The sequence below is a fragment of the Crinia signifera genome, chromosome 11 (assembly GCF_055691185.1).
Source record: "Crinia signifera chromosome 11, ASM5569118v1, whole genome shotgun sequence".
In the NCBI taxonomy this organism is placed as follows: domain Eukaryota; kingdom Metazoa; phylum Chordata; class Amphibia; order Anura; family Myobatrachidae; genus Crinia; species Crinia signifera.
In genome coordinates, this window is record NC_139227.1 from 4,424,244 (window position 1) to 4,450,268 (window position 26,025).

General features: G+C 47.3%; 1 protein-coding gene across 3 annotated transcripts in view; it reads left to right on the forward strand.

The window, feature by feature from the left end:
* The first annotated feature begins 8,517 nt into the window (after positions 1–8,517).
* Positions 8,518–26,025, forward strand: part of LPCAT2 (lysophosphatidylcholine acyltransferase 2) — a 43,111-nt gene continuing 25,603 nt past the window's right edge. Inside the window, exons 1-4 of one of the 3 annotated variants that reach the window (XM_083165298.1) lie at positions 8,619–8,652; positions 13,973–14,087; positions 19,389–19,528; positions 21,909–22,126. In XM_083165298.1, coding sequence (XP_083021424.1) covers positions 13,974–14,087; positions 19,389–19,528; positions 21,909–22,126 — 472 coding nt within the window. In that variant the 5' untranslated portion in view covers positions 8,619–8,652; position 13,973. Of the gene's footprint in view, positions 8,653–13,972; positions 14,088–19,388; positions 19,529–21,908; positions 22,127–26,025 lie in introns of those variants that run through there. The other 2 variants (XM_083165297.1, XM_083165296.1) reach the window with 2 other exon arrangements.

The window sequence follows — 26,025 nt, forward strand, 5'->3', positions numbered from 1 at the left end:
ATAGACACTGTATACATAGACACTGTATACATAGATACTGCACACATAGACACTGTATACATAGACACTGCATACATAGACACTGTACACATAGACACTGTATACATAGACACTGTATACATAGACACTGTATACATAGACATTGCACACATAGACACTGTATACATAGACACTGTATACATAGACACTGTATACATAGACATTGCACACATAGACACTGTATACATAGACATTGCACACATAGGAGGTTATTCTGATCGTAGCGGCCAAACGTGCGTACGTTCCAAAATAACGTACGCTCTCCGTACGCGGCCGTTGGGGTTAAGTCCACCCACAAGTCAGCCGCATACGTACGGCCAGAAACAACGTCAAAGGGGAGTGGCGTACAATTGAGCGTACGCCAACGTACACGGACGGACCAGCCCTTACACTCCGACAACTGGCGTACAACAGAGCGTACGCCACCGTTTACGGACGTCTCTCGTCCGTCTTCCCACCGCCTTCTTGCGGCTATCTGAGCGTACGCCAGCTTGCACGGACGGGTCCCTATTGTTTTCAATAGAAAACTCAGCTTATGTCACCGCTCGTGAGAGTGAGCGTACGTCCGTGTACGCTGACATACCCTTCACATATATGGACCTGCAAATCTTGCCTTTCAACTAGAATTATGAAAATTAATTAATTGATTGAATTAATTAATGTGCAAAATAGTGGCCATGGGCTTAAAACATTGCTGAAACATCCTTTGTAGGTGTTAGATGTGGTTTATGTTATTGTATCATAAATACAAAACCTATGTTTGTATTAGAGTGAACACGTTGACACATGTCGACTTGTGTAGATTGAGTGTGCTACTGTGTAAAGTCTATGAAAGCACGTAGTGAATGTGTCTAACTGTTTAACAAATACCTACCTTAGCGTATATAAGCAGGTCTTAAAAAGATTCTTACCTTAAATTAAACAAACCTTTAAATGTAGAGAAGTATAGAAAGATAAGCTTCCAATGTGTTCGAGTGCTGTGTGTGGCTTGCAGGTAGTGAAATCATGGTTTGGACTTAATAGACTGCAGCATTGGTTATTACATTCAGGTGTATGTGTTTGGTAGTAAGCAGCGTAAATTAGCAAACCCAGGCGCACACTGGCATGCGGTATCTGTAGGGGTGGTCTGAGCTGGCGGTTGGCGGCCGCCTGTTTTGTGTCCGAAATGAACGGTGCTTTAGTCGATCGTGCGGTAGTAGCACCGCTCATTTTTGGTGCACACCCCCGTGTACGCCCATATTTACGCCCATTTTCCCTCATTATTTCGGCCGCTCCCCTCATCACGCCCCTATGCCACCCCCAATGCCCGTACACTCGCGTACAGGTTTTTTCGCACGTAGAGACCCGTCCGTAAGCGTTGTGGAGTGTTCGCGCCTGCGCATTAGCGAATGTACGCATGCGCAGATCATAAAAAACCCCGGGACGTACGCGTACGGCCCGGCCGCACCAACCAGAATAAGGCCCATAGACACTGTATACCTAGACACTGCACACATAGACACTGTATACATAGACACTGCATACATAGACACTGTACACATAGACACTGTATACATAGACACTGTATACATAGACATTGCACACATAGACACTGTATACATAGACACTGTATACATAGACACTGTATACATAGATACTGCACACATAGACACTGTATACTGTACATAGACACTGTGACTGCACACATAGACACTGTATACAGGGGTGGATCCAGGAGAAAATGACAAGGGGGCACCACCATGATAGGGGAGTGTACTTGCTCAGAGAGCGTCGGGAGAGAGGAGAGCAGAGAGAGGGCGGAAATGGGATTAAAAATAGGCCCTGGCATTTAGTACACAGGCCCACCCTAGTGTCAAAAGTGAAGGATGTAGTTGTGCGCGCGCCGAAGGCCAGCACTTGACCTGCAGTGCAGTGCTATACAGCCGGGCAGCCTTCTGCTGTCAATGCTACCAATTCTTCCTGGCGGCGGCTCAACAGGTGGGCCCCCCCCCCCCCCTGAATCTGCCACTGACTGTATACATAGACACAGAACACATAGGGGGTAATTTAGACCTAATTGCATGACTACAATTCCGTAGAGCACCCGATTATCAACTGCAGATGCGTTCAGCTCTAATGCCTGCGCGGGGCCATGCTACAATGAAATCTGGCTATTTTTTCTATTGGCATGCCGTTCGCAAGGTGAGTGGAATATGTTTTAGACATATGTGCTTGGCTACAAAGGCCCCCATACATTAATCCGACTTGTCCTAAGGACAGGTCAGACCTGATTGTCCCAGCAGCTCCCCGGGAGGGATCACATGCGATTAGGCATCTCATGTGCCAAGATTTATCACATGCAACTCCCGGGGAGCTGCAGGGACAATGGGAGCGGGGGATGGCAGCGGGGGGTATGTCTGCGACCAGTGAGCCAGGCATGAGGGGCGGCGCAGGGATCCGGACAGGAAGCCACTGCCGTCAGTGGGAGCAGGGGGGCGGCGCAGGGAGCCGGACAGGAAGCCACTGCCGTCAGTGGGAGCAGGGGGGCGGCGCAGGGAGCCGGGCAGGAGAAGATGCTGCTGGGCAGCGGCGGGAGCAGCATCAGAGGAGCACTTCAAAAGCCCATAGAAACAAATAGGAAGAGAGGTATCAGCCAATCACTGATTGGCTGAGAGAGGTCTCAGCCAATCAATGGCTTCCTATTCCACACGGGACTGCGCATTGGGTTGGAGGGGATGTGAACATATGCGATTTGGGCCGATATCACGGCCCGATTCATATGAATCGGGTGAAATCGTGCCCGGCACAGTGTATGGGGGCCTTTACACATTCATTTGCAAGGTGGGATTTCACTCTAGCGCGACAACAGCTTAACTGTATGCTGTCCGTACAAATTCACACACATACGATCAGGTCTGAAGTTTCCCTATAGACCCTGCACACATAGGGCCTAATTCAGACCTGATTACACGGCTGCTAACTTGCAGAGACCAAGAATCAAGTATATGCCGCCCAGCCAGTGTAATCCAGCCCAGTGCAGGCCTGCAAATAGCTGCAAATCCATTGCAATCACTAACCATTGAATGAGTCCCCACTGTGCGCAGTCTGTGCTTAGCCCAGGACTTGGTGACTGCAAAAGAAACAGGCCGTTGTTGGTGGCGGGAGTTTACTTCACACCCTCCTCTCAAAGGCCTGGACACGCATTATCCCTGATACTCCTACAAAACATCCAATTATCACCCCCAAATGCTGGTTATCTGTCAATCAGCTTGCGAAATGTTAGTGATTAAAAAAGTAGCAGGATTGGCACATTTTGGGGGTTATTCTGGTTCACTCGCAAAGGCACAATCACTCTCTAATGGGAAAAACTGTGTGCACTGCAGGTGGGGCAGATGTAACATGTGCAGAGAGAGTTAGATTTGGGTGTTTTATTGTTTCTGTGCAAGGTAAATACTGGCTGCTTTATTTTTACACTGCAATATAGATATCAGTGTGAAGTAAAAACCCCGCCCAAATCTAAAGATTTATCTGCAGATCTGTCTGGTTGGAACAAAAACCTGGTTATGGATGAGAGCAAATGACAGTTGACCATTTGCTTGGAAATGCTGGAAAACTGACAAACTGTCACTCATCCATAACCAGGTTTTTGTTCCAACCAGCCAGATCTGCAGATAAATCTTACTAGTGTATGGGCACAAGTAACATCTACCCCACCTGCAGTGCTCATGGTTTTGTCCATTAGAGAGTGATTGTGCCTTTCCGAGTGAACTAGAATAACCCCCTTTACCACATTTGGTGGTAAAGACCGATAATTGAAACCTTTTGGTCTGCAGTGTGGTCACTGCTAGCTCGACTGCTTGGTACGCCCGTCTTAGCGCCAGTCGCTGTGGCATCTCTGATTTCTCCGATCCCGTATGTTGGCAAACACCATTGTCCACATCTGCAATGCGGCCAAATCCCTGATCGCCGGACATTGGAAATGTACAGAGGCGCCGTCCATGACAGCTCTCTAACCCCAAATTAATTTTGTAGCCTCGATGGAATACATCACATGTCTACAAAGTGATTCCGTATAACTTCAACTCCTCCCCCTCCCTGGAGTCTGCTAATGACGTTTTGTGTTATTGTTGATTATTTTTTGTTTTGCTTTTCTCACATTTATGCGTCTTTTTTGTACCATTTTATCAGAAAACGTTGTATCTCGCTGGGTGCATGTGGCCATGGTGACCAGAGTGTTCGCCTGGAGCATGCACCCATCCTTGCGGCTGGTGGTGGGGGAGAGGGTGTGGGGCAGGGGTACTTGTCCATGGGAACTCCCAGCGTTTTATGGGTGTACCCATGGTAATCACCCGGTGCCCTGGGCGCGGGCAGCTGACATCACCTTCAGAATGTGCGCGCAGATCTAAGGGTTCTCTGAGCATTTCCACATCATTCGATGGTTGGCGACCATCGAATGATGTGGGTGTTCTCCTACAGGCTGCGAATGGATGGATGTGGGGAACACCCACATCATTTGATGGTCGCTGTGGCAACACACACCCGGCGTATGCACATGTGAAGAAATGACCCACCGCCCGTCACCGTGCGAATGTTCTGGTCTGTGCGAACGGACCAGAATAACCCCTATAGACACTGAGGGGGTTATTCTGGTTTGTTCGCAAGGATTGTACGTTTGCACTGGAACCGATGTTTGTTGTATGCTCATACACATGTGCATGCGACCGTGGTGAACCGATGTTCGCCGGGTGCATGCACCCAACCTTGTGGTCGCTGGGCGGGGGGGGGGGGCATGGGGCGTTGTTCCCATGAGAATGCTGGGTGTTCTAATCCTAATAGCCGATGACACGGGTATGGGGGGCGCGCAGCTGACATCACCGAATGTCAGCTGCCTGCCCATCCCCCCTGAGCGTCAACGCATATAATAAGTAACTTTAGAGTCACTTTTATATTGCATGCGCCTTCGCCATCATTCAATGGTTGCTGACCATCGATGATGGGGTGGATACCGCAAGGATGGAAAATGGATTTTACTGTGTAACATCCGTTCGCAAGCCCTGTGTGCGAATCCACCTTGCAAATGGGTGACGACTGGCCACAATTGCAAGGCGGGTTTGGTTGACTCGCAAGGGTGTGAATTTGCAACCAGAATAACCCCCTGAATACATAGACATTGCACACATACTGTAGATACTGCACACATGACATTGCACACATACTGTAGATACTGCACACATGACATTGCACACATACTGTAGATACTGCACACATAGACATTGCACACATACTGTAGATACTGCATACATACTGTAGATACGGCACACATAGACATTGCACACATACTGTAGATACTGCACACATAGACATTTCACACATACTGTAGATACTGCACACATAGACATTGCACACATACTGTAGATACTGCACACACAGACATTGCACACATACTGTAGTTACTGCACACACAGACATTGCACACATACTGTAGATACTGCACACATGACATTGCACACATACTGTAGTTACTGCACACACAGACATTGCACACATACTGTAGATACTGCACACACAGACATTGCACACACACTGTAGATACTGCACACACAGACATTGCACACATACTGTAGATACTGCACACATGACATTGCACACATACTGTAGTTACTGCACACACAGACATTGCACACATACTGTAGATACTGCACACATGACATTGCACACATACTGTAGATACTGCACACATGACATTGCACACATACTGTAGATACTGCACACATAGACATTGCACACATACTGTAGATATTGCACACAGGACATTGCACACATACTGTAGATACTGCACACATGACATTGCACACATACTGTAGATACTGCACACATAGACATTGCACACATACTGTAGATACTGCACACATGACATTGCACACATACTGTAGATAATGCACACACAGACATTGCACACATACTGTAGATTAGGGAAGCCAATCCCGGGGCATTTTTTCAATCCCGGGATTCGGGATTGAAAAATGCTCAATCCCGGGATTCCCGGGATCCCGGGATTGGCTTTCCTAATTAAAAGACTGCCCCACAAACTTATATTTGATGGTTGCCGGGAGGGGGGACGGGTCGTCCATGCCACTGGCGTGCTGGCTTCGCGCTAGATACTGCACACATAGACATTGCACACATACTGTAGATATTGCACACAGGACATTGCACACATACTGTAGATACTGCACACATGACATTGCACACATACTGTAGATACTGCACACATAGACATTGCACACATACTGTAGATACTGCACACACAGACATTGCACACATACTGTAGTTACTGCACACACAGACATTGCACACATACTGTAGATACTGCACACATGACATTGCACACATACTGTAGTTACTGCACACACAGACATTGCACACATACTGTAGATACTGCACACACAGACATTGCACACATACTGTAGATACTGCACACACAGACATTGCACACATACTGTAGATACTGCACACATGACATTGCACACATACTGTAGTTACTGCACACACAGACATTGCACACATACTGTAGATACTGCACACATGACATTGCACACATACTGTAGATACTGCACACATGACATTGCACACATACTGTAGATACTGCACACATAGACATTGCACACATACTGTAGATATTGCACACAGGACATTGCACACATACTGTAGATACTGCACACATGACATTGCACACATACTGTAGATACTGCACACATAGACATTGCACACATACTGTAGATACTGCACACATGACATTGCACACATACTGTAGATAATGCACACACAGACATTGCACACATACTGTAGATTAGGGAAGCCAATCCCGGGGCATTTTTTCAATCCCGGGATTCGGGATTGAAAAATGCTCAATCCCGGGATTGGCTTTCCTAATTAAAAGACTGCCCCACAAACTTATATTTGATGGTTGCCGGGAGGGGGGACGGGTCGTCCATGCCGCTGGCGTGCTGGCTTCGCGCTGGCTGTGGGCGCTTGGGCTGGGCGAGTGGGCGCGCTGGCTGGGTGGGTGCTTGGGCTGGGCGGGTGGGTGGATGCGCTGTCCGGCACGGCATTACAATGCCGGGCGCGTCCTCTGCCTGCGCAGCGTGATCCCTGATCTCACGCTGAGAGGTCACGCTGCACACAGTGCTGCCGGGAGAAGTCGGGCAGCGTCTGAGCGATGCTCAGATGCTGCCCGGCATTAGACTGCGCGCATGCGCAGTCTAATCCAGAAATCCCGGGATTGGAAACTCCAATCCCGGGATTGAAATCCCGGCGTTTTGGGGGCCAAATCCCGGGATCCCGCCGATCCCGATCCCGGGATTGGCCACCCTACTGTAGATACTGCACACATGACATTGCACACATACTGTAGTTACTGCACACACAGACATTGCACACATACTGTAGATACTGCACACATAGACATTGCACACATACTGTAGATACTGCACACACAGACATTGCACACATACTGTAGATATTGCACACATAGACATTGCACACATACTGTAGATACTGAACACATAGTCATTGCACACATACTGTAGATACTGCACACATAGACATTGCACACATACTGTAGATACTGCACACATAGACATTGCACACATACTGTAGATACGGCACACATAGTCATTGCACACATACTCTAGATACGGCACACATAGACATTGCACACATACTGTAGATACGGCACACATAGTCATTGCACACATACTCTAGATACGGCACACATAGACATTGCACACATACTGTAGATACGGCACACATAGTCATTGCACACATACTCTAGATATGACACACATAGACATTGCACACATACTGTAGATACTGCACACATAGTCATTGCAGTGTGTTCTATGCAGTGTGCTCTGTGCAGTGGGCTCTGTGCAGCTTGCAACTGGTAAAGATACAATTGTGCAATAGTCAGCAGCACTTACAGACAAGCAACAGATGAATGAATCCAGCATTTCAGAGCTCACTATGCCGGTAGTGCCCCAAGACCACGTGCTCTGTGGTCTGTGCAGTGGGCTCTGTGCATTGGGTTCTGTGCAGTGTGCTCTGTGCAGCGTGCTCTGTGGTCTGTGCAGTGTACTCTGTGCAGTGGGTTCTGTGCAGTGTGCTCTGTGCAGCGTGCTCTGTGTAGCGTGCTCTGTGTTCTGTGCAGTGGGCTCTGTGCAGTGTACTCTATGCAGTGGGTTCTGTGCAGCGTGCTCTGTGTAGCGTGCTCTGTGCAGTGGGCTCTGTGCAGTGTACTCTGTGCAGTGGGTTCTGTGCAGTGTGCTCTGTGTTCTGTGCAGTGGGCTCTGTGCAGTGTACTCTGTGCAGTGGGTTCTGTGCAGTGTGCTCTGTGTTCTGTGCAGTGGGCTCTGTGCAGTGTACTCTGTGCAGTGGGTTCTGTGCAGTGTGCTCTGTGTTCTGTGCAGTGGGCTCTGTGCAGTGGCTTAGCAGGTAAGCATCAAATTAAAGGGAGGAGAGAAGAGAGGAAGTAGGAGGAGAAGTGATACCAGGAGATAGAGCAGCTTGCACTGACTGTGGCAGACAAAGCCTCCTGTTGTGTAATTCAGTCTGCTGCAAGGAATATAACTGCATGTAAGTGAGAAAAGAATGTCAGCTGTATATTATACATGTTCCTTTTTGTCTGTGTATTCGCTCTGTTACAGTGCGGTCTGACACATTTCTTGTGTTTGCTTCGGGTGTGTCTGAGGTTTATCTGTATCAGACAGACCCTTACAAATTGTATTGAATGCATTGTGTATAGGTGCTCTAGGCGTGCGGAATATCTGTATGTGTCATTTGGGTATAATCAGGGAAGGGTTGTGTACAGGTCATGTGAAGTCAGATGCACAGATGAGACCCTGGGTGCAGTGCTACAGATACCTTTCTGTGGGGATACCTTTCTGTGGAGACGTTGCACACGCGCACACCGTAGAACCATTACAGCTTCAGCAGATGTTCATCATGTCATAATTACTGAATTCCAAGAATGGTGCATTGCAGTGGTTCCCAAACTGTGTGCCGTGGCTCCCTGGGGTGCTCAGGACACTTGCAGGGGTGCTTGGGTTGGTGGACCAAGACCAATTTATATTATTTATGGTCAAGGTAACAGGCAAAACCAGTGCTGGTGGCTGCCAATCATAATATATGTGGACAAACAGAAGCGATTCCTGCCCCTCACCAGATAACTGTGACATATACACACAATGCACTTAATTTAATATTTTTTTTTCTGAATTTCTTGATAAGAAGCATTTAGCCTAGGGGTGCCTTGAAAATATTTTGATGCTCTAGGGTGCCGTGATTCAAAAAAGTTTGGGAACCACTGGTGTATTGTGTTCATATTATATTCAGTAACCATTTATTTGTGACTCCTAAGGAAACAAGAATGAACTAGTCTTTGGATGCAGCAGCGATGTGTGAATCATACTGTACTTGCTTACTCTCCGGAAGTTGTTGGAGGCTCCCGATTTTTTTTTTGCATAGCCCCCTACAACCCCGGGTGAGGTATCATGGCCGAACCCTAGTGAAGTTGGCAAGGTTAAGAGGCGACCACAACCATTTGCATCTTTGCAAAGAAGGAGCCTGGTCTAATAAGCATAGCCCCAACAATACCACCAGTGCACATTATGCCACCCAGTAGCACAATCTTATTAACGTCACAGTGCAGATGATTAGTGTTGCAGGAGACTAATGTACACCCCCATGAAAAGTATAAAATGAGAGCAGGGACAGGCTGCCGCTGCAGCTGTCTCTCTCTCCCCAGATCAGTACATAGCACTGAGCAGCATTTGCTGAGCTGGGCAGAGAGGCTGTGCTGCCATGGCAGCCTGTCATCTCTCTCCCCACTGCCCGGCTCCCTGCAATGGGGAAGCGTATTGGCAGAGTATATAGCGGTGCTTGTGGTGTTGTTAGACGACACACGGTTTGTCGAAGCTTAACCAGGAATGTAGTTTTTTGTAATAATATGCACAGAGTTAACAGGTAGTTAAAGGGTTAACTTTCAGGTATGCAGGTGTAGCAGTATGTTGCAGATATCACAGGTAGATGTACACAGGTGTATTGGTGCAGGTACTTATCGTTTCAGTAACTGCAGTAGATGCTGAAGGGTCATGGAGGTCTCTTTGTAGTGATGCAGACTTGAAGCTGTGAGGGCTAAACAGTGGGGTATAGCACTACATAGGAACTCTACCGTCAGGCGGTGATTGACAGGCCCCTCCGGTACACTTGCACAGCACTGGGCTCTGTCTCCGGCACACAGCACTGGACATACTCTCTGCAGGCATACTGACAGCTTCTCCTTACTGTCGGGAAGGCACACCGAAAGACTGGGCGCGCTGTCACTCACTCACTAAAAGGCGCGGGGACTGACTGCTGGAAGGTGCGCTGTCACTAACGGACACAGCAAGGGGATGCTGGGGGGACGCACACTGCAGGACGGGGAGCAAGCAGCCAGGAGGCTGCCACGGAGACAGGTGCACCTTGCCAACACTCCCCCTCGCTCTAAGCTGTGTCTGGTTACATATAAAAGAACATGACATTTTAACGTAGTCACACCTGTAACCGAAAAACATAGGTTAGGAGAAGCAAACAATGAAAAACAAATCAACATTAAATCACGTTCACAGTTCTTCAAGAATGTCTTTTGAAAGTTCAGTATGTCAGCAGTCCTTTTGTCAACATGTCGGCAATGTTCTCTTCACTTGCAATCCACTGTTGTCTCTCACTTGCAATCCACTGTTGTCTCCCAGGACCTATCACAAACTGCCCGTCTCACTTCATGTGCGATTTGTGGCGAGTCCCAATACTTGAGTAGATCAAACTACAGTACCACCTGGAAAGTCTGGCATCTTCTCTACCCCCCTGGATAGTTGGTGACATGGCTTTAGCCATTTCTGTACTTTTGGCAGTGAGAGGTTTCACTGGTTTTGCCTAAACTTTTCCCATCAATTCTTCATTTAGGACTGTAGAGTCAGTCTGACTGGTGTAGCCGTAGATAATGTGGAGTGGCAATGGCAATCTCCAATTTCAGGGGGCTGTATCTTGAGACTGATGAATAGATTTCTCTGTAATCGATTTCTGATGATTGAATATATCCCTCGGCAACAAGGTGGTCTTTGTAACGAGCAATTGTCCCATCTGAATTCAACTTCTTGCAGAAGACCCTCTTGTTCTTATTTGTTTTAACGATCGATTGGCCTATCTACTATAGTCCATGTACTATGTTCATCCAGTGCTAACCGCTCTGTATCAATTGTGGACTTCCACTCTGTCCAGTCACTGCTTGACTTTGCTTCTTGGATGTCTTGCGGTTCACAGTAAGCTACATTTGCATTCTCCTCGCTGTATCACTTAGCTGGAACGCCTTTGTTACTCCTCATGGAAACTCTGTTCCCAGATTTGGTTTACCACTTTTATAGTTTTACTGTTTCAGACTCGCTGACTGTACATCCAGCAATAGATTTTCTTCTTGCTCTTGTTAGTAACACTAGTTCTTGGATCACCACCTCTCTGGATCTCCGGAGACGTTTGTTGTCCTTTACTTTCTTCGCAGTAGCTGATCATTATGCATTGTATGGATTTTGGCTCTAGTTTCTTTTTTTTATTTGTGGGTATATGGGCAAAAGCTTTACTCCCGAAGACACGAAGATGACTGACACTTGGCTTTTTACCGGACCAGGCCTCTAGTGGCGTTTTACCTTTAACAGCTACTGTAGGTGCTGATTCTGCGCAAAAACCTTTCTCCAGACCAGAGTCACTCAACATCATCCGTGCTCTCTCAAAAATTGGGCAGTTCCGGTGTGTAAGCAATTGTTAGTTGATGTTTTATGCCCTATTGACTAATCCCAACAAAGCAGGCCCCAGGCCTTTCTAGCAGATCCGAGCCTGGGTAAAAAGTAGCACATTCCCCCCACACACACACACACACTTGATGCCACTGCCTAAGGGAGAAGTCTCACCAAATTCCCCTTGGCCCTTCTGCATGCAATGTATTGTATCCGATCGCTGCTACCTGCACATATCATCATATCTGACATATCTGCAGCACAATCCAATCCAAAGGGATCGGATTTGGGTCAATTTCACCTGATTTCTCTGCCCGATCCACTGGAATTGGGTGAAATCGGGCCTTAAGGTTTTTAATGTCTTTTTTTAAATGAGGTTCAGTCTGATTTCTCGACAGACGCTTTACCGTCATTATACCAACACCCATTGATCGATAGTCAAAATACCGACATTCATTATGCCGACATGTCCAATTGACCAACATAGTTGAAATGCTGACATTTAACATGTTGACATGTGTTTATGTGTTTTTGGTCTCTATGTCGACGTAGGTTCTCGGAACACAATTATGTTACCCCTCCAGGTCCAATAGGGTGGTACAGTATGAACAAGTCTGCTTAAAAACACAAGTCGACATGTTGACATGTCAGCATGTTAAATGTTGGGATTTTGACTATGTCAGTCAATTAAACATGTCGGCATAATGAATGTTGGTATGTTGACCGTGTCAGTATTTTGACTGTCAATGGGTGTTGGTATAATGACGGTCGGGAAATTAAGTGCTACCCTTTAAATGACCTAATGAGTGACAAAAACGTGACTGCGCATAGGGGCACAAGATGTGTGGTGATTGCTATTGAAATGACATAGAAAAAATAAGTACAATTTTCTTTATTTTTTGCTAAATAGGTATCCTAAATAATATAAAATCAGGATGATAAAAATTAAAAATTGGAATTATATGCGAAGGTGCGCTTACCTGAATTTCTAAATGTCCCTGTTATCCTTAACGTGCATACACACGGGGGGAGATATATTGCTCAGTTTCTCCTTTTCATCAGTGACCAGAGATGGCCCATATCGCCCCCGTTTGTACACAGCATTAGACTGTGTCTCAGCCCGTGGGTCAGTCCATTTCTAAGATGATGAGTGACAGTAAACGTATATTGCAGGCTTGGTCTCTGTTGCTGGATTTGGATCACCAGAGGGTTGCTGTCCTCCAAAGACACCACTGGTCTCAGGGACGGATGGACTGTGGACAAGACCTGGTGGTCCCGGTGGATGGTTCACTGTCTGCAGAATAGAGGTGTCAGGGGTCTCTGCCAATTGAGAAGCTCACAGTCCTTGCAGCATGTGGGCTTTTGGAGAGCGCAGTGGGTCCCTGACTTATGTGGCCGGTACCCAAACTGGCGAGTTGGAGCTGATATCGTAGTGGTATGTGAGTGGCTATGCGAAGTCTGACCTGTGTGGCCGGTGCTGGGACTGGCAGGCTGGAATCGGTCCCACCGTCAGCGGTGCTTGCAGCTGGTAATTAGAGGGCTGCACAAAATCCTATCTGCGGATACAGTGGTGTGTGACCCCCCCCCCCCACTCATAGGTGTATCCGATGGTATGGGCGCTGTGTCGAGATTGACAAGTGCTGGAGACGGATGTGGGCACCACCGTGCCGAAGTGCAGCCGGTGTGTGTGCGGCTGTATGGAGTCTGTGTGGCCGGCAGGTTGGAGTCAGTCCCACCATCAGCAGCCCATACGGCTGATGTTCAAAAGGCTGCAAGCACCGCTGTTTTCAAAGATAGCGGGTGCTAGAATGAACACTAATAGTGTTAACTGATAATAGATAAGGTGGGGTGACTTCTGGCTGGTTCACATAGCAGCACCCAATCATTTGGGGGCCAAGAAGCATAACAATACACCATTTATTTTGTATGATCGCACATGTATTTTCCATTAGTATATGGGTATTTTTTCAATAAGTTGAGAGATTTCAACAGCGTATTATTTTTCAAATGTTTGTTTGTGTTCCTGCCTTTGTATTTTTCCTAAAAGTAAATCTTTCTTCATGTATTTTTGGGGTTTAAAAGTCTTTTTTTGTTCATTTGTGTCTTCTTTTTTTTGTAAATTCTATTAGAATGGTATTGCAACAGCGGGCACCATTACTGCCGAGGCAGAAATCCTTCATTCCGCCACAGATTCCAAACCCCTTTGTTCATGAAATCAACCTGACTCCCACTGACAAGATACGAGTAAGATCGGCTTTCGTAACGTATATTGTTGTGGAATTTGATTACTATAGTTTGACATGTGCAGACATGATCGTTATTTATGCTCAGAATTTTTAGCTTTGCCTTTTGGCTCTATTACAGTTTGTTTTTCATAGAACAATCCCCTTCTCATTTCTGCGAGTGCTGCAGTTTTACCAATCCAGCCTGCAGAAGTATTGTACAAATGCCATTGGAAAAGAGCTTGTGCTGCTTTCACACTGCAAAACCTGCTTTGACCCGGATAAACCCCTTTCAGACCGCACTTATAAGCCGGTATTTACATTGCATGCCACTGGTCCCATTCTGTGCATATCTAATGAGCGGGACCCAGCGCAGTGAATATTTAATGAGCGGGTCCCCGCCCCCCTGCATGTGGAATGAGCAGTGTCCTGTACGTACAGGACACTGGTGCTCCTGGCACTTAAAGTCCTAGCAAATGTAAAGGAATATAATATAAATGATCTAAAATTACATACATAACTGCATAGTTTATACTTACCCGCTACAAGTGGTCATTGGGATTGGCAGTCCCAACCATATGGTATACTACAACAAAGAAAAAACAGATATGAACACTGCGTCTGGGAAGATATTAATTAGTATTAAAATAATTTTATTGTAGAAATGGGAACATTTGCTTTCTCTCATACAAGTATGAAACCAAGCGTGATCCTTATGAGAAATTTTAATATGGCATGATCTATAATATAAAGATATAACCGATAAAATACAATGCAATAAAATACACAAATGAGTTAAATAGTGATCACATCCAACACGCTGGCCATCATAAGTCACTTCTGTATGTCCGTCAGTAAAGGTCAAAAATATATGCAGCTGTCTGTACAGTAGATAAAATATGTGGAACTTCGTTCTTCATTGGGCAACAGAACAGTTAATTTCAAGTTCCTATTTGTTAAAATAGAGGAAACGGGCATCCCGGCTGCCAGGGAGACCAAGGCCTGTATATAGATATCTTTTAAAAAGTTCCATTTAGCAGTGCGGGCAGAATTGCCTGCAATATGAGAGTATATACTCATACCTCCCAACTGTCCCGATTACCGCGGGAATGTCAAGGTTTTCGGGGACATTCCAGCGTCCCACCCGTGGCCGGCAGTGTTCCGTGGTGAGGGGGGGGGGGCTGTTCGGAGTCCCCCCCTGTTGGCAGATGAGGAGCGGGGAATAGATGCTGTGCGCATGCGCACAGCATCTATTCCTGCAGCCACTAGGCTGGGGCATGGCTAGAGGCTCACAGAGTCTATAAGTCATGCCCCTATAGCGGCAAAACGGGGGCGTGGCCTTGTGGGGAGCCGCAAGTATAGTCCACGCCCCCTTTAATTAGGCCACACCCCGCAGATTTTAACACGCCTCCGGTGCGCATCCTCTTGTCCCTCCTCCATCTCGTTGGGAGGTATGTATACTGACAGCACCATATACAGTATTGGTGGTAGGTGACCCGCACAAGATTGGGAGTCCTGGAGCTCAATCGCTTCCTTGGGGAGCATTCACAAGCAGGCTGCCGTGCCGATGTTGGAGGATCCGCTCTCTGGATGATGTTCCAGGGCTGCACCGATGAAGGTGTAGGTATGCAGGCTGCCGCGCCGGTGTTGGAGGATCCGCTCTTTGTATGATGTTCCAGGGCTGCACCGATGAAGGTGTAGGTATGCAGGCTGCCGCGCCGGTGTTGGAGGATCCGCTCTTTGTATGATGTTCCAGGGCTGCACCGATGAAGGTGTAGGTATGCAGGCTGGCGTGCCGGTGTTGGAGGATCCGCTCTTTGTATGATGTTCCAGGGCTGCACCGATGAAGGTGTAGGTATGCAGGCTGCCGCGCCGGTGTTGGAGGATCCGCTCTCTGTATGATGTTCCAGGGCTGCACCGATGAAGGTGTAGGTATGCAGGCTGGCGTGCCGGTGTTGGAGGATCCGCTCTTTGTATGATGTTCCAGGGCTGCACCGATGAAGGTGTAGGTATGCAGGCTGCCGCGCCGGTGTTGGAGGATCCGCTCTTTGTATGATGTTCCAGGGCTGCACCGATGAAGGTGTAGGTATGCAGGCTGCCGCGCCGGTGTTGGAGGATCCGCTCTTTGTATGATGTTCCAGGGCTGCACCGATGAAGGTGTAGGTATGCAGGCTGCCGCGCCGGTGTTGGAGGATCCGCTCTTTGTATGATGTTCCAGGGCTGCACCGATGAAGGTGTAGGTATGCAGGCTGCCGCGCCGGTGTTGGAGGATCCGCTCTCTGTATGATGTTCCAGGGCTGCACCGATGAAGGTGTAGGTATGCAGGCTGCCGCGCCGGTGTTGGAGGATCCGCTCTCTGTATGATGTTCCAGGGCTGCACCGATGAAGGTGTAGGTATGCAGGCTGGCGTGCCGGTGTTGGAGGATCCGCTCTTTGTATGATGTTCCAGGGCTGCACCGATGAAGGTGTAGGTATGCAGGCTGCCGCGCCGGTGTTGGAGGATCCGCTCTCTGTATGATGTTCCAGGGCTGCACCGATGAAGGTGTAGGTATGCAGGCTGGCGTGCCGGTGTTGGAGGATCCGCTCTTTGTTTGATGTTCCAGGGCTGCACCGATGAAGGTGTAGGTATGCAGGCTGCCGCGCCGGTGTTGGAGCATCCGCTCTTTGTATGATGTTCCAGGGCTGCACCGATGAAGGTGTAGGTATGCAGGCTGGCGTGCCTGGGGATAGTCTACCAAACAGCGCAAGGTGTATTCCCAGCAGCAAAGAGACAGCAGCTTATCTCTGCTCATTCGGTGTGAGTCTCTAAATCAGGTGGTTCTGCCGGGTGCCGTTGTGGGATCTGTCTAATTTTGAGCAGGTCCACCACAGCGGGTCCTCTGCCAGCAATACTGTTGGCGAGATGTATCAAGCTTCAAAAAGTGATAAAATGGAGAGTGATAAACAGCCAGCCAATCAGCTGCTACCTGTCATTTTTCAAAGCCAGCCTGTAAAATGACAGGTCGGATCTGATTGGCTGGCTGTATATCACTCTCAATTTTATCACTTTTTGAAGCTTGATACATCTGGCCCCCAATATGGTGCTGTGAGTATATACTCTCATATTGCAGGCAATTCTGCCCGCACTGCTAAATGGAACTTTTTAAAATATATCTATATACAGGCCTTGGTCTCCCTGGCAGCCGGGATGCCCGTTTCCTCTATTTTAACAAATAGGAACTTGAAATTAACTGTTCTGTTGCCCAGTGGAGAACCAAGTTCCAGATATTTTAAAATATGTACTGTACAGACAGCTGCATATATATTTTACCTTTACTGACGGGCATAAAAAAAGTGATTTATGACAGCCAGCGTGTTGGATGTGATCACTAATTAACTCATTTTACTCATTTGTGTATTTTTATTGCATTGTATTTTGTTATCTTTATATTCTAGATCACGGGTGTCAAACACAAGGCCCGCGGGTCAAATCCGGCCCGCCAGAGGAGATAGCATGCAGGGCAGTGTGTCCCAGCTCCTGCCTAGGCCACCTCCTCTCACCCACCCCACCACGGCCGCCTTACCTGTTCCTCCACTGTCGGCGGCCATGTTCCTGTAGGCACATATGTATGCGGTTACAGAAACATGGCCGGCGGCCTCCACGGCTACGTGGAGGAGGGCCCGGCCGCCTGTTCCCTCTGATGCCCGGCGGTGACAGACACTGGGTGGGGACGTCATGACGATGACGCCGCCCGCCCATGCGTCTGTAGAGAAGTAGGAGCAGGCAGGGAAGCTGGACCGGGAGTCGGGGACAGTGTGGCCGCAGCAAGCAGTGAAGAAAAGCTGGAAGCCGCAGCAGCTGCAGGACAGACGGAGAAACAGTAAGTGAGGATGAGGATCACACTCACAATAAAAAATATATATATCTGCTGTTTCCTGAGGTGTCCCCGTGTATAATAATAATAATGCCATGACACCACAGGCTGCTCCTCCTGTATAATCATTTATGTGTCATGGCATTACTTTTATTATATTATACAGGGGGAGCAGTCTGTGGTGTCATGGCATTATTATTATACAGGGGGAGCAGCCTGTGGTGTCATGGCATTCATTTTATTTTATACAGGGGGAGCAGCCTGTGGTGTCATGGCATTAATTTTATATTATACAGGGGGAGCAGCCTGTGGTGTCATGGCATTATAATTATACAGGGGGACCTACAGATACAACCGGCCCTTTGAGGGTGACCAAACTGCTGATGCGGCCCCCGATGAATTTGAGTTTGACACCCCTGTTCTAGATCATGACATATTAAAATGTCTTTATAAGGATCAATCTTATACTCTTTTACACCGCCGCAAAAACCTGGGTCAGCGGCGGTGTACATAGTTTAACCTGTGTCCATATACATGGGACTTCTACTCATGTCCTGACCTGGGCAGAGGCCGATGTCAATGGTCTCCGCACATGTTGAGGCAGGTGGTACCTAAGCAGCAGCACTGCAGTGGAACTAGTTCCCATCCTTCGTAGGGACCCCATCGCTGCAGGGTGGGGAGGTGGGGGGGAGTGGGGGAGATGTGCTGCTGCAGGGAGGGGGGATGTACTGCTTCTGCTGCAAGGGGGAGCACAGGGGGAGAGGTCTGCTGCTGCTGCAGGGGGGAGCACAGGGGGAGAGGTCTGCTTCTTCTGCTGCAGGGGGGAGCACAGGGGGAGAGGTCTGCTTCTTCTGCTGCAGGGGGAGCACAGGGGTGACTCTGTGTGCTGCTGCATGGGAGGATACTTGGAAAGGGGTTGTAGTAATACTGAGCAATATATTAAGAAACATGTATTTTGTTGTGTATGAGTCCATTAGCTTGCTGGATGTCCAAGCACAAAATATTATGCGTCTCTGTAATTACTGAGAAATAATATACAGATGGAGCGGGAGACATCTTTGCAGGGGATGGAGGAAGAGTCGCCATCCGCCATCCCCGCCAGCCGCCGTAAGGGGACGCGCGTGCACGAGATGCGCGTGTGTCCCCTTACAACAGGGCTCCCCCCGGGTCCCCACAGCCTCACCGATGGTCGCCTCGGGTCCTCGCCGCCTTGCCGCACCCCCCCCCCCCTAACCCTGTCAGTCTCCCTGAAGCGGAGACGGACAGGGTTCCCGTCCCCCCGCCAACGGGAAACTGGGACGCACGCGCATCCCAGTCTCTATCGCCGGCGCTCCCCAGTGCAAGGGATCTGGCGAGCGCCGCCCAAAGATGTCTCCCGCTCCATCTGTATAGTGTATGTGTGTCCTAAATATTGTGCTGAGTCTGCATGTTCCTCATCCATCTGTGCCGTATTTGTCATTTATTTTTAGATGCTTTTATGTGGTATCTTCATTCTACCATTCCGGATTGTATTATTTGTGGTTGTGTCAATAGCTGCTTGGTTGGTTGCAATCATCGCTACTTGCTGTATTCCGAACGACACCGCGGAGCCTCTGAGAGGATGGAGAAAGTAAGTGTAACGTAATTACCGAATGGCGATAAATCGTACAGTACCATGAGATGTGATCAGAATGATATTCCCTGGGCGTAGACCTTATTTTGGCCGTCCATATAGCCTTTCACATAGTGCATATGTTTAGTGCACTATGTATCAACACTCCATAGTATCTCTCACATCCAGAGGCAGAAGTTCATCTCGGTCACCTGGAGGCAAGTTAACGTTTGGGTCTGCACCTCCCTTTGAAAAAAATGGAAAAACAACTATAAACCCACATGACTTAAAGAAGCGCTTTTAGTCAGTCTACCGGAGACCACAGTGAGTTACCAGGCGTAACAGCCGGTTGGTCAGGGTCACGAGAAAGCAGAATCGGCATTCGCTGACTGGTCCCATCTCGCAGCAGGGGCGGGTCCCATCTCGCAGCAGGGGCGGGTCCCATCTCGCAGCAGGGGCGGGTCCCATCTCGCAGCAGGTGCAGCATTACTTGTAGGCTGAGTGGTACCAGGGTGGGTGAGCTGCAGAGCGCTGTTGGTCACACTTGGATCCTGCTGTAAACCACACAGATGCTGCTGTACACCCAGGTGCCCCTTCAGGTCTTGGAGCCCAGGGTCCGGTGACTCCATTACTTCTGGGAGCTAGACCCCCTGCTCAAATCCTTACACAACTGCCAAAACCTATTCTGTTCAGGGAAATACAAAGCTACTTAGCTACACAAATGTATACTATAGCACAGACTATGCTGCTTGTTAAGTAATGTAGTGTCGGATATAGAGGTGTCAGTGATGCAGTTGAGTGTGTAGCGGGATCAGTGATGCAGTGTAGGGAATAGAAGGGTCAATATTGTAGTGTCGGATATAGAGGGGTCAGTGATGCAGTGGAGGGTATAGTGGGATCCATAATGCACTAGAGGGCATTGAGGGGTTAGTAATGTAATGTAGTGTTGGGTATAGCGGAATCTATAATGTAGTTTAGGTTATAGAGGGGTCAGTAATGTTTTGTCGGCTATAGAGGGATCAGTGATGCAGTGTAGGGTATAGAAGGGTCACTAAAGTAGTGTTTGTTATAGAGGAGTCAGTAATGCAGTGGGGAGCATAGAGGAGCCAGCAATGCAGTGGGGAGCATAGAGGAGCCAGCAATGCAGTGGGGAGCATAGAGGAGCCAGCAATGCAGTGGGGAGCATAGAGGAGCCAGCAATGCAGTGGGGAGCATAGAGGAGCCAGCAATGCAGTGGGGAGCATAGAGGAGCCAGAAATGCAGTGGGGAGCATAGAGGAGCCAGAAATGCAGTGGGGAGCATAGAGGAGCCAGAAATGCAGTGGGGAGCATAGAGGAGCCAGAAATGCAGTGGGGAGCATAGAGGAGCCAGAAATGCAGTGGGGAGCATAGAGGAGCCAAAAATGCAGTGGGGAGCATAGAGGAGCCAGAAATGCAGTGGGGAGCATAGAGGAGCCAGAAATGCATAGAGGAGTCAGTAATGCAGTGGGGAGCACAGAGTAGTCAGAAATGCATAGAGGAGTCAGTAATGCAGTGGGGACCACAGAGGAGTCAGAAATGCAGTGGGGTGCATAGAGGAGTCAGAAATGCAATGGGGGACCACAGCTGAGTCAGTGATGCATTGGGGAGCATAGAGAGGGATCAGTGATGCAGTGGGGAGCATAGAGCGGGATCAGTGATGCAGTGGGGAGCATAGAGCGGGGTCAGCGATGCAGTGGGGAGCATAGAGCGGGGTCAGCGATGCAGTGGGGAGCATAGAGCGGGGTCAGCGATGCAGTGGGGAGCATAGAGCGGGGTCAGCGATGCAGTGGGGAGCATAGAGCGGGGTCAGCGATGCAGTGGGGGGCATAGCGCGGGATCAGCGATGCAGTGGGGGGCATAGCGCGGGATCAGTGATTGTAGTGTCTGGTGTAAAGAGATCTGTACTTTAGTGTAGGGTTTTAAAGGGGTCAATAGAAAACAAGTAAAAGATAATCTTTCATAAAAGTATAATGCAGCAGTTATAAATAATAGGTAAATGGGGTTGTGTGTAAGTCATTCGGTCATCTGGATTATTATTCTATTTTTGTAAACTGCTTAGCTGCGTAATGGCAGTACAAGGAGCTAGTTCTGAGTGAATACAGTGCATCCACAGCTACCATACATAAACTGCCTCTGGCGGGATGTTGGTCTTTATACTGCAGATGCAGGACATACCTCTGAGTGGTGATAGATATGTCCATGGGTGGACTTAGACACGCCCCATGGGAAGCACATGACACACACCCTCAATGGCGTGTTGTGATGCACATTTTACAATCTGAAACTAGTTTTCAAAAGTTAGCAAGTAAAAAAATCTGTGTCTTTAAAAAAAAAATGAGCAATTTATAGTTTATAATTTTTTTTTGTTTCTTCTACAGAAGTGTCACAAAGAATATTCTAGGCTTCCTTGGACGCCTTCTTTTCTTTTCTATGGGATTTCATGTTCGTGTCATTGGGAAACCGGCCAACTTCTCTGAAGCCCCGGTGTTTGTGGTTGCTCCACACTCTTCATTCTTTGATGGCATTGCAGTTATTACATCAGGGATGCCTTCAACCCTATCCAGAGCAGAGAACGTTTTAGTACCCATATTTGGCAGTAAGATACACTTCTTTTTCTTATACCTATTTTTGTTTGGATGTGACGTGAAGCATTAAATAATCCGAAGTTGGTAGTATTGATTGCCCATACATTATTGTACTTTGGTTTGCTTTTTTTTGTTCTATTCAAGACACATCCCAAAACATATAATACAGCTCAACAGCATATTCTAGGATGCGTAAGTTCATACTCATCTTAGGAATCACCCTCTGTGTTCCTCTGTCTATCTTAGACATACCTGTATATTCAGTTACTTTGCTGAACCCAGTGTAACGTATCATTTCGTATGCAGAGACGGCCGCAGTCACACTTAGAAAATAGGCAGGTGTTGTAATGGAAAAAGATGCTTGGTACTACCGCGTCGCAACTACATGGCGCAACTAGAAGGTCTGTTTAGCATGCAAGAAGCGAGATGTATGTGGACACATCTGCAAGTCGCTAAAAGATGTAGTTGTATAACATCATTCTGCGTGTGCGTGAATAGCAGCATAGGACACCAAGGCGGCACCAGACTGACAGATTCTGATGTCCATTGGTGGTGGGAAGGGGGCAGCAATACCCAACATTTGGGATTACAAAGGTAAGTCGCCAACGTTTAGGGGGAGGGAAGTGGTCAGTGATCTCAGAGATATCCTGGCCTCTGTAACAGGCGGTTTGCCCTTCCCCATGGGTGCTGCAGGTCACCCTATTGGTGTGAGTGATCCGATGTCTGTGTCTTAGGACACAGGTTGGATTAGATGCCTCCTACTGCAGGACCATACAGGAAACCTCAGTGATAGCTACAGTACTCCCCCCACATCTAAATGACCTTCACTGTGCTAAATATACTGGCAGCAGGGCCGGTATCATTGAGAAGTACAGTCAGTCCGACCGATGATCAACTCCATCTCTTAAATGTGTTTCACCACAAAACTATGGATCCTCCAAGAGTGCAGAAGTAGTTGTGGGCCAGGCCAACAGGAGAGAATATATATATATATATATATATATATATATATATATATATATATATATATATATATATATATATATATATATATATATATATATATATATATATATATTAGTCCAGAAATAGGTCGCACTCACAGAAGTCTCTTTAAGCATCAACTGGGGTGATCTCCTCAAAGCACCACAATATGCAAGTGAAGCCCAAAGAATATCTTGAAAAAGAGTGCGCTCACCAGATTTTCCAATCCTTTAAAATCAATTCTTTAATTCAGCATTTTTAAAAGGGGTATGGTCGACGTTTCGGGTCACTGGGGACCCTTTGTCAAGCATGCTGTATGGAGCTGCTTTTGAATGCTGTCTTGACAAAGGGTCCCCAGTGACCCGAAACGTCGACCATACCCCTTTTAAAAATGTACATGGGTATTTGGTGTGATTTGAGAATGGATGTATGTGGACACATTTATATAGGGCAAGATAGGCGACCAGGAGTGCCATTCACAGATATTGGCAGTCATATGATTTAAAAAGAGTAAACACAGTTGTCTGACAATAAATGGCGTCACCAAACCACTAACCATGAGTGACAGAAAAGTTTGTGAGTTATCATTCATATTCTCTGACCAATGTCCAGAAAATCATAAATTCTGATAGGGTATGTAAACTTATGAGCACAGCTGTAAATGTAACTACACATTCACCACAGCCTCAAACTTTATCTGCGAGAAGGTGCTTGATCACTGGCACCTTGTGGGCAAAGATCCTGTGCTTGCCTCTACATTGTCACCTAGGGCCTTATTTTGGTTCACTCTTTCTGACAAAATCCTTCTTAGATGGCGAAACCATGTGCACTGCAGGGGGGCAGATGTAAAATGTGCAGAGAGAATTAGATTTGGGTGAGTTATTTTGTTTCTGTGAAGGGAAAATACTGGCTGCTTTATTTTTACACTGCAATATAGATCTCACTTTGAAGTAAAACCCCACCCAAATCTAATTATATCTGCACAAGATACATCTGCCCCACCTGCAGTGCACATGGTTTTGCCCATCTAAGAAGGATTTTGTCAGAAAGAGTGAACTAAAATAAGGCCCCTAGATTCGCCTACAAGTGTGGTCTTAACCTAAAGAATCTAATTGTGGTAACTGAGTACTTAAAAAGACCAATAACAAAAAATTGGCTAAGCGGCAAGTCTGCTGTATTCCTTTGTACATGAGGCTCCAAATGCAATTTTCTTATTTTTTTTACCAGCAAACATTTTGTAAATCCACAAGATAACCAGAAATATACAGGATGATCAATCACAGACTGGACTGCAACAGTAAATGTACCATTAATGTACTGAGAGGCCTTTGCTGACTACTTTATGTGGGAAAAATGAGTGGGATGCCCAAGGAACGATTGACTCAGCCATTGTCCTCCATGGTGTGAACAATCTCACAGTACAGCTGGATTCTAAAGATTTTCCAGTGGAAAACAATGTTTTGGGAAAAAAAAACTATTATGAACCAGCTGAGATGCTGATGATTGTTTATATACCACCACTGCAAAAGAGGAGTTGACAAGTAGTAGCTATGTCTTCAAAAAGAACAGCATTGGATACAAAGGCTTAATAGCCTGGCACCAAATGGGGAATAACACCTGCTACCACAGCCCAGAAACCTCAATAGCATTGATTTATCATTGCCTATGTCCACAAGCATCTGCACCCTTGAGCCTCTGCCAAGGGGTTACTGCGGGTGCTACTGGGCTTGGTATGTGTTTCTTTCTGTTAGTACTAAGTAAGATGGACGTCCTCTGTCCAGGCACTGGATATTTGGTGCAATACATTCTATGGTCCAGTCATTGCCTGAATAGGGCATTTATGACACAGAAAAGTTGCCAGATAGAGCTTTTTATACACTATGTGTCTTAAGATGATGTCACATTTCTTTATTTTTATCACCTCCGCAGTGGGGTTTATGTTTTTTTTTTTTTTCTGCCATATACCCCTATTCCACCAAATCCCAAGTCAGACCCGTGATATTTAACCTGGGATTTTGGCAGGTCTTACTCTCCAATGTCCCCGTTTCCACTGCACTGTATTACCTGGTTTTCTCCTGGTAAATACAGTTAACACTGAATATTGAAAACTTTTTTGGCTTTGACCTCAGTTGCCAGAGCCCAGGATGCTAACCCGTATATATAACACATGGTGGGGATAGAACCCATGACCTCAGCACTGTGAGGCAGTAATGTAACCATTACACCATCCGTACTGCCCCGTATATATAACACATGGTGGGGATAGAACCCATGATCTCAGTGCTGTGAGGCAGTAATATAACCATTACACCGTCCGTACTGCCCTGTATATATAACACATGGTGGGGATAGATCCCATGACCTCAGTGCTGTGAGGCAGTAATGCTAACCATTACACTATCCGTACTGCCCCGTATATATAACACATGGTGGGAATAGAACCCATAACCTCCGCGCTGTAAGGCAGTAATGCTATAACCATTACACCATCCGTACTGCCCCGTATATATAACACATGGTGGGGATAGAACCCATGACCTCAGTGCTGTGCTCACATGCCCTAAAGGCATTAGTTATTTCAAAGGGCTTGTTTTTTAACAGTAAAGTTCCTCTTGATCTGGTATTGTTGGCTGTTTGGTACATGTAAACATTTTTTTTATTAAATATAAAAAAGAGAGATTTGCATTCTGGGATCGAAGCTTCCAATTCCGGGATTCTGGGATTGGCCCGCACATGCGCAATTCTAATGCCGGGCAGCGCTGAGAACCTGCTCAGATGCTGCCACGTTGCTCCTAACCCCAGCATGTGGCTGTGCACAGCATAACCTGATGTCAGAGGCCATACTGCAGGCTGCCTGCCGCTCCGCACATATCCGTCACACCACCACCTATCTCATGACTGCTGCATCACTGCCTGGCGCCCGACT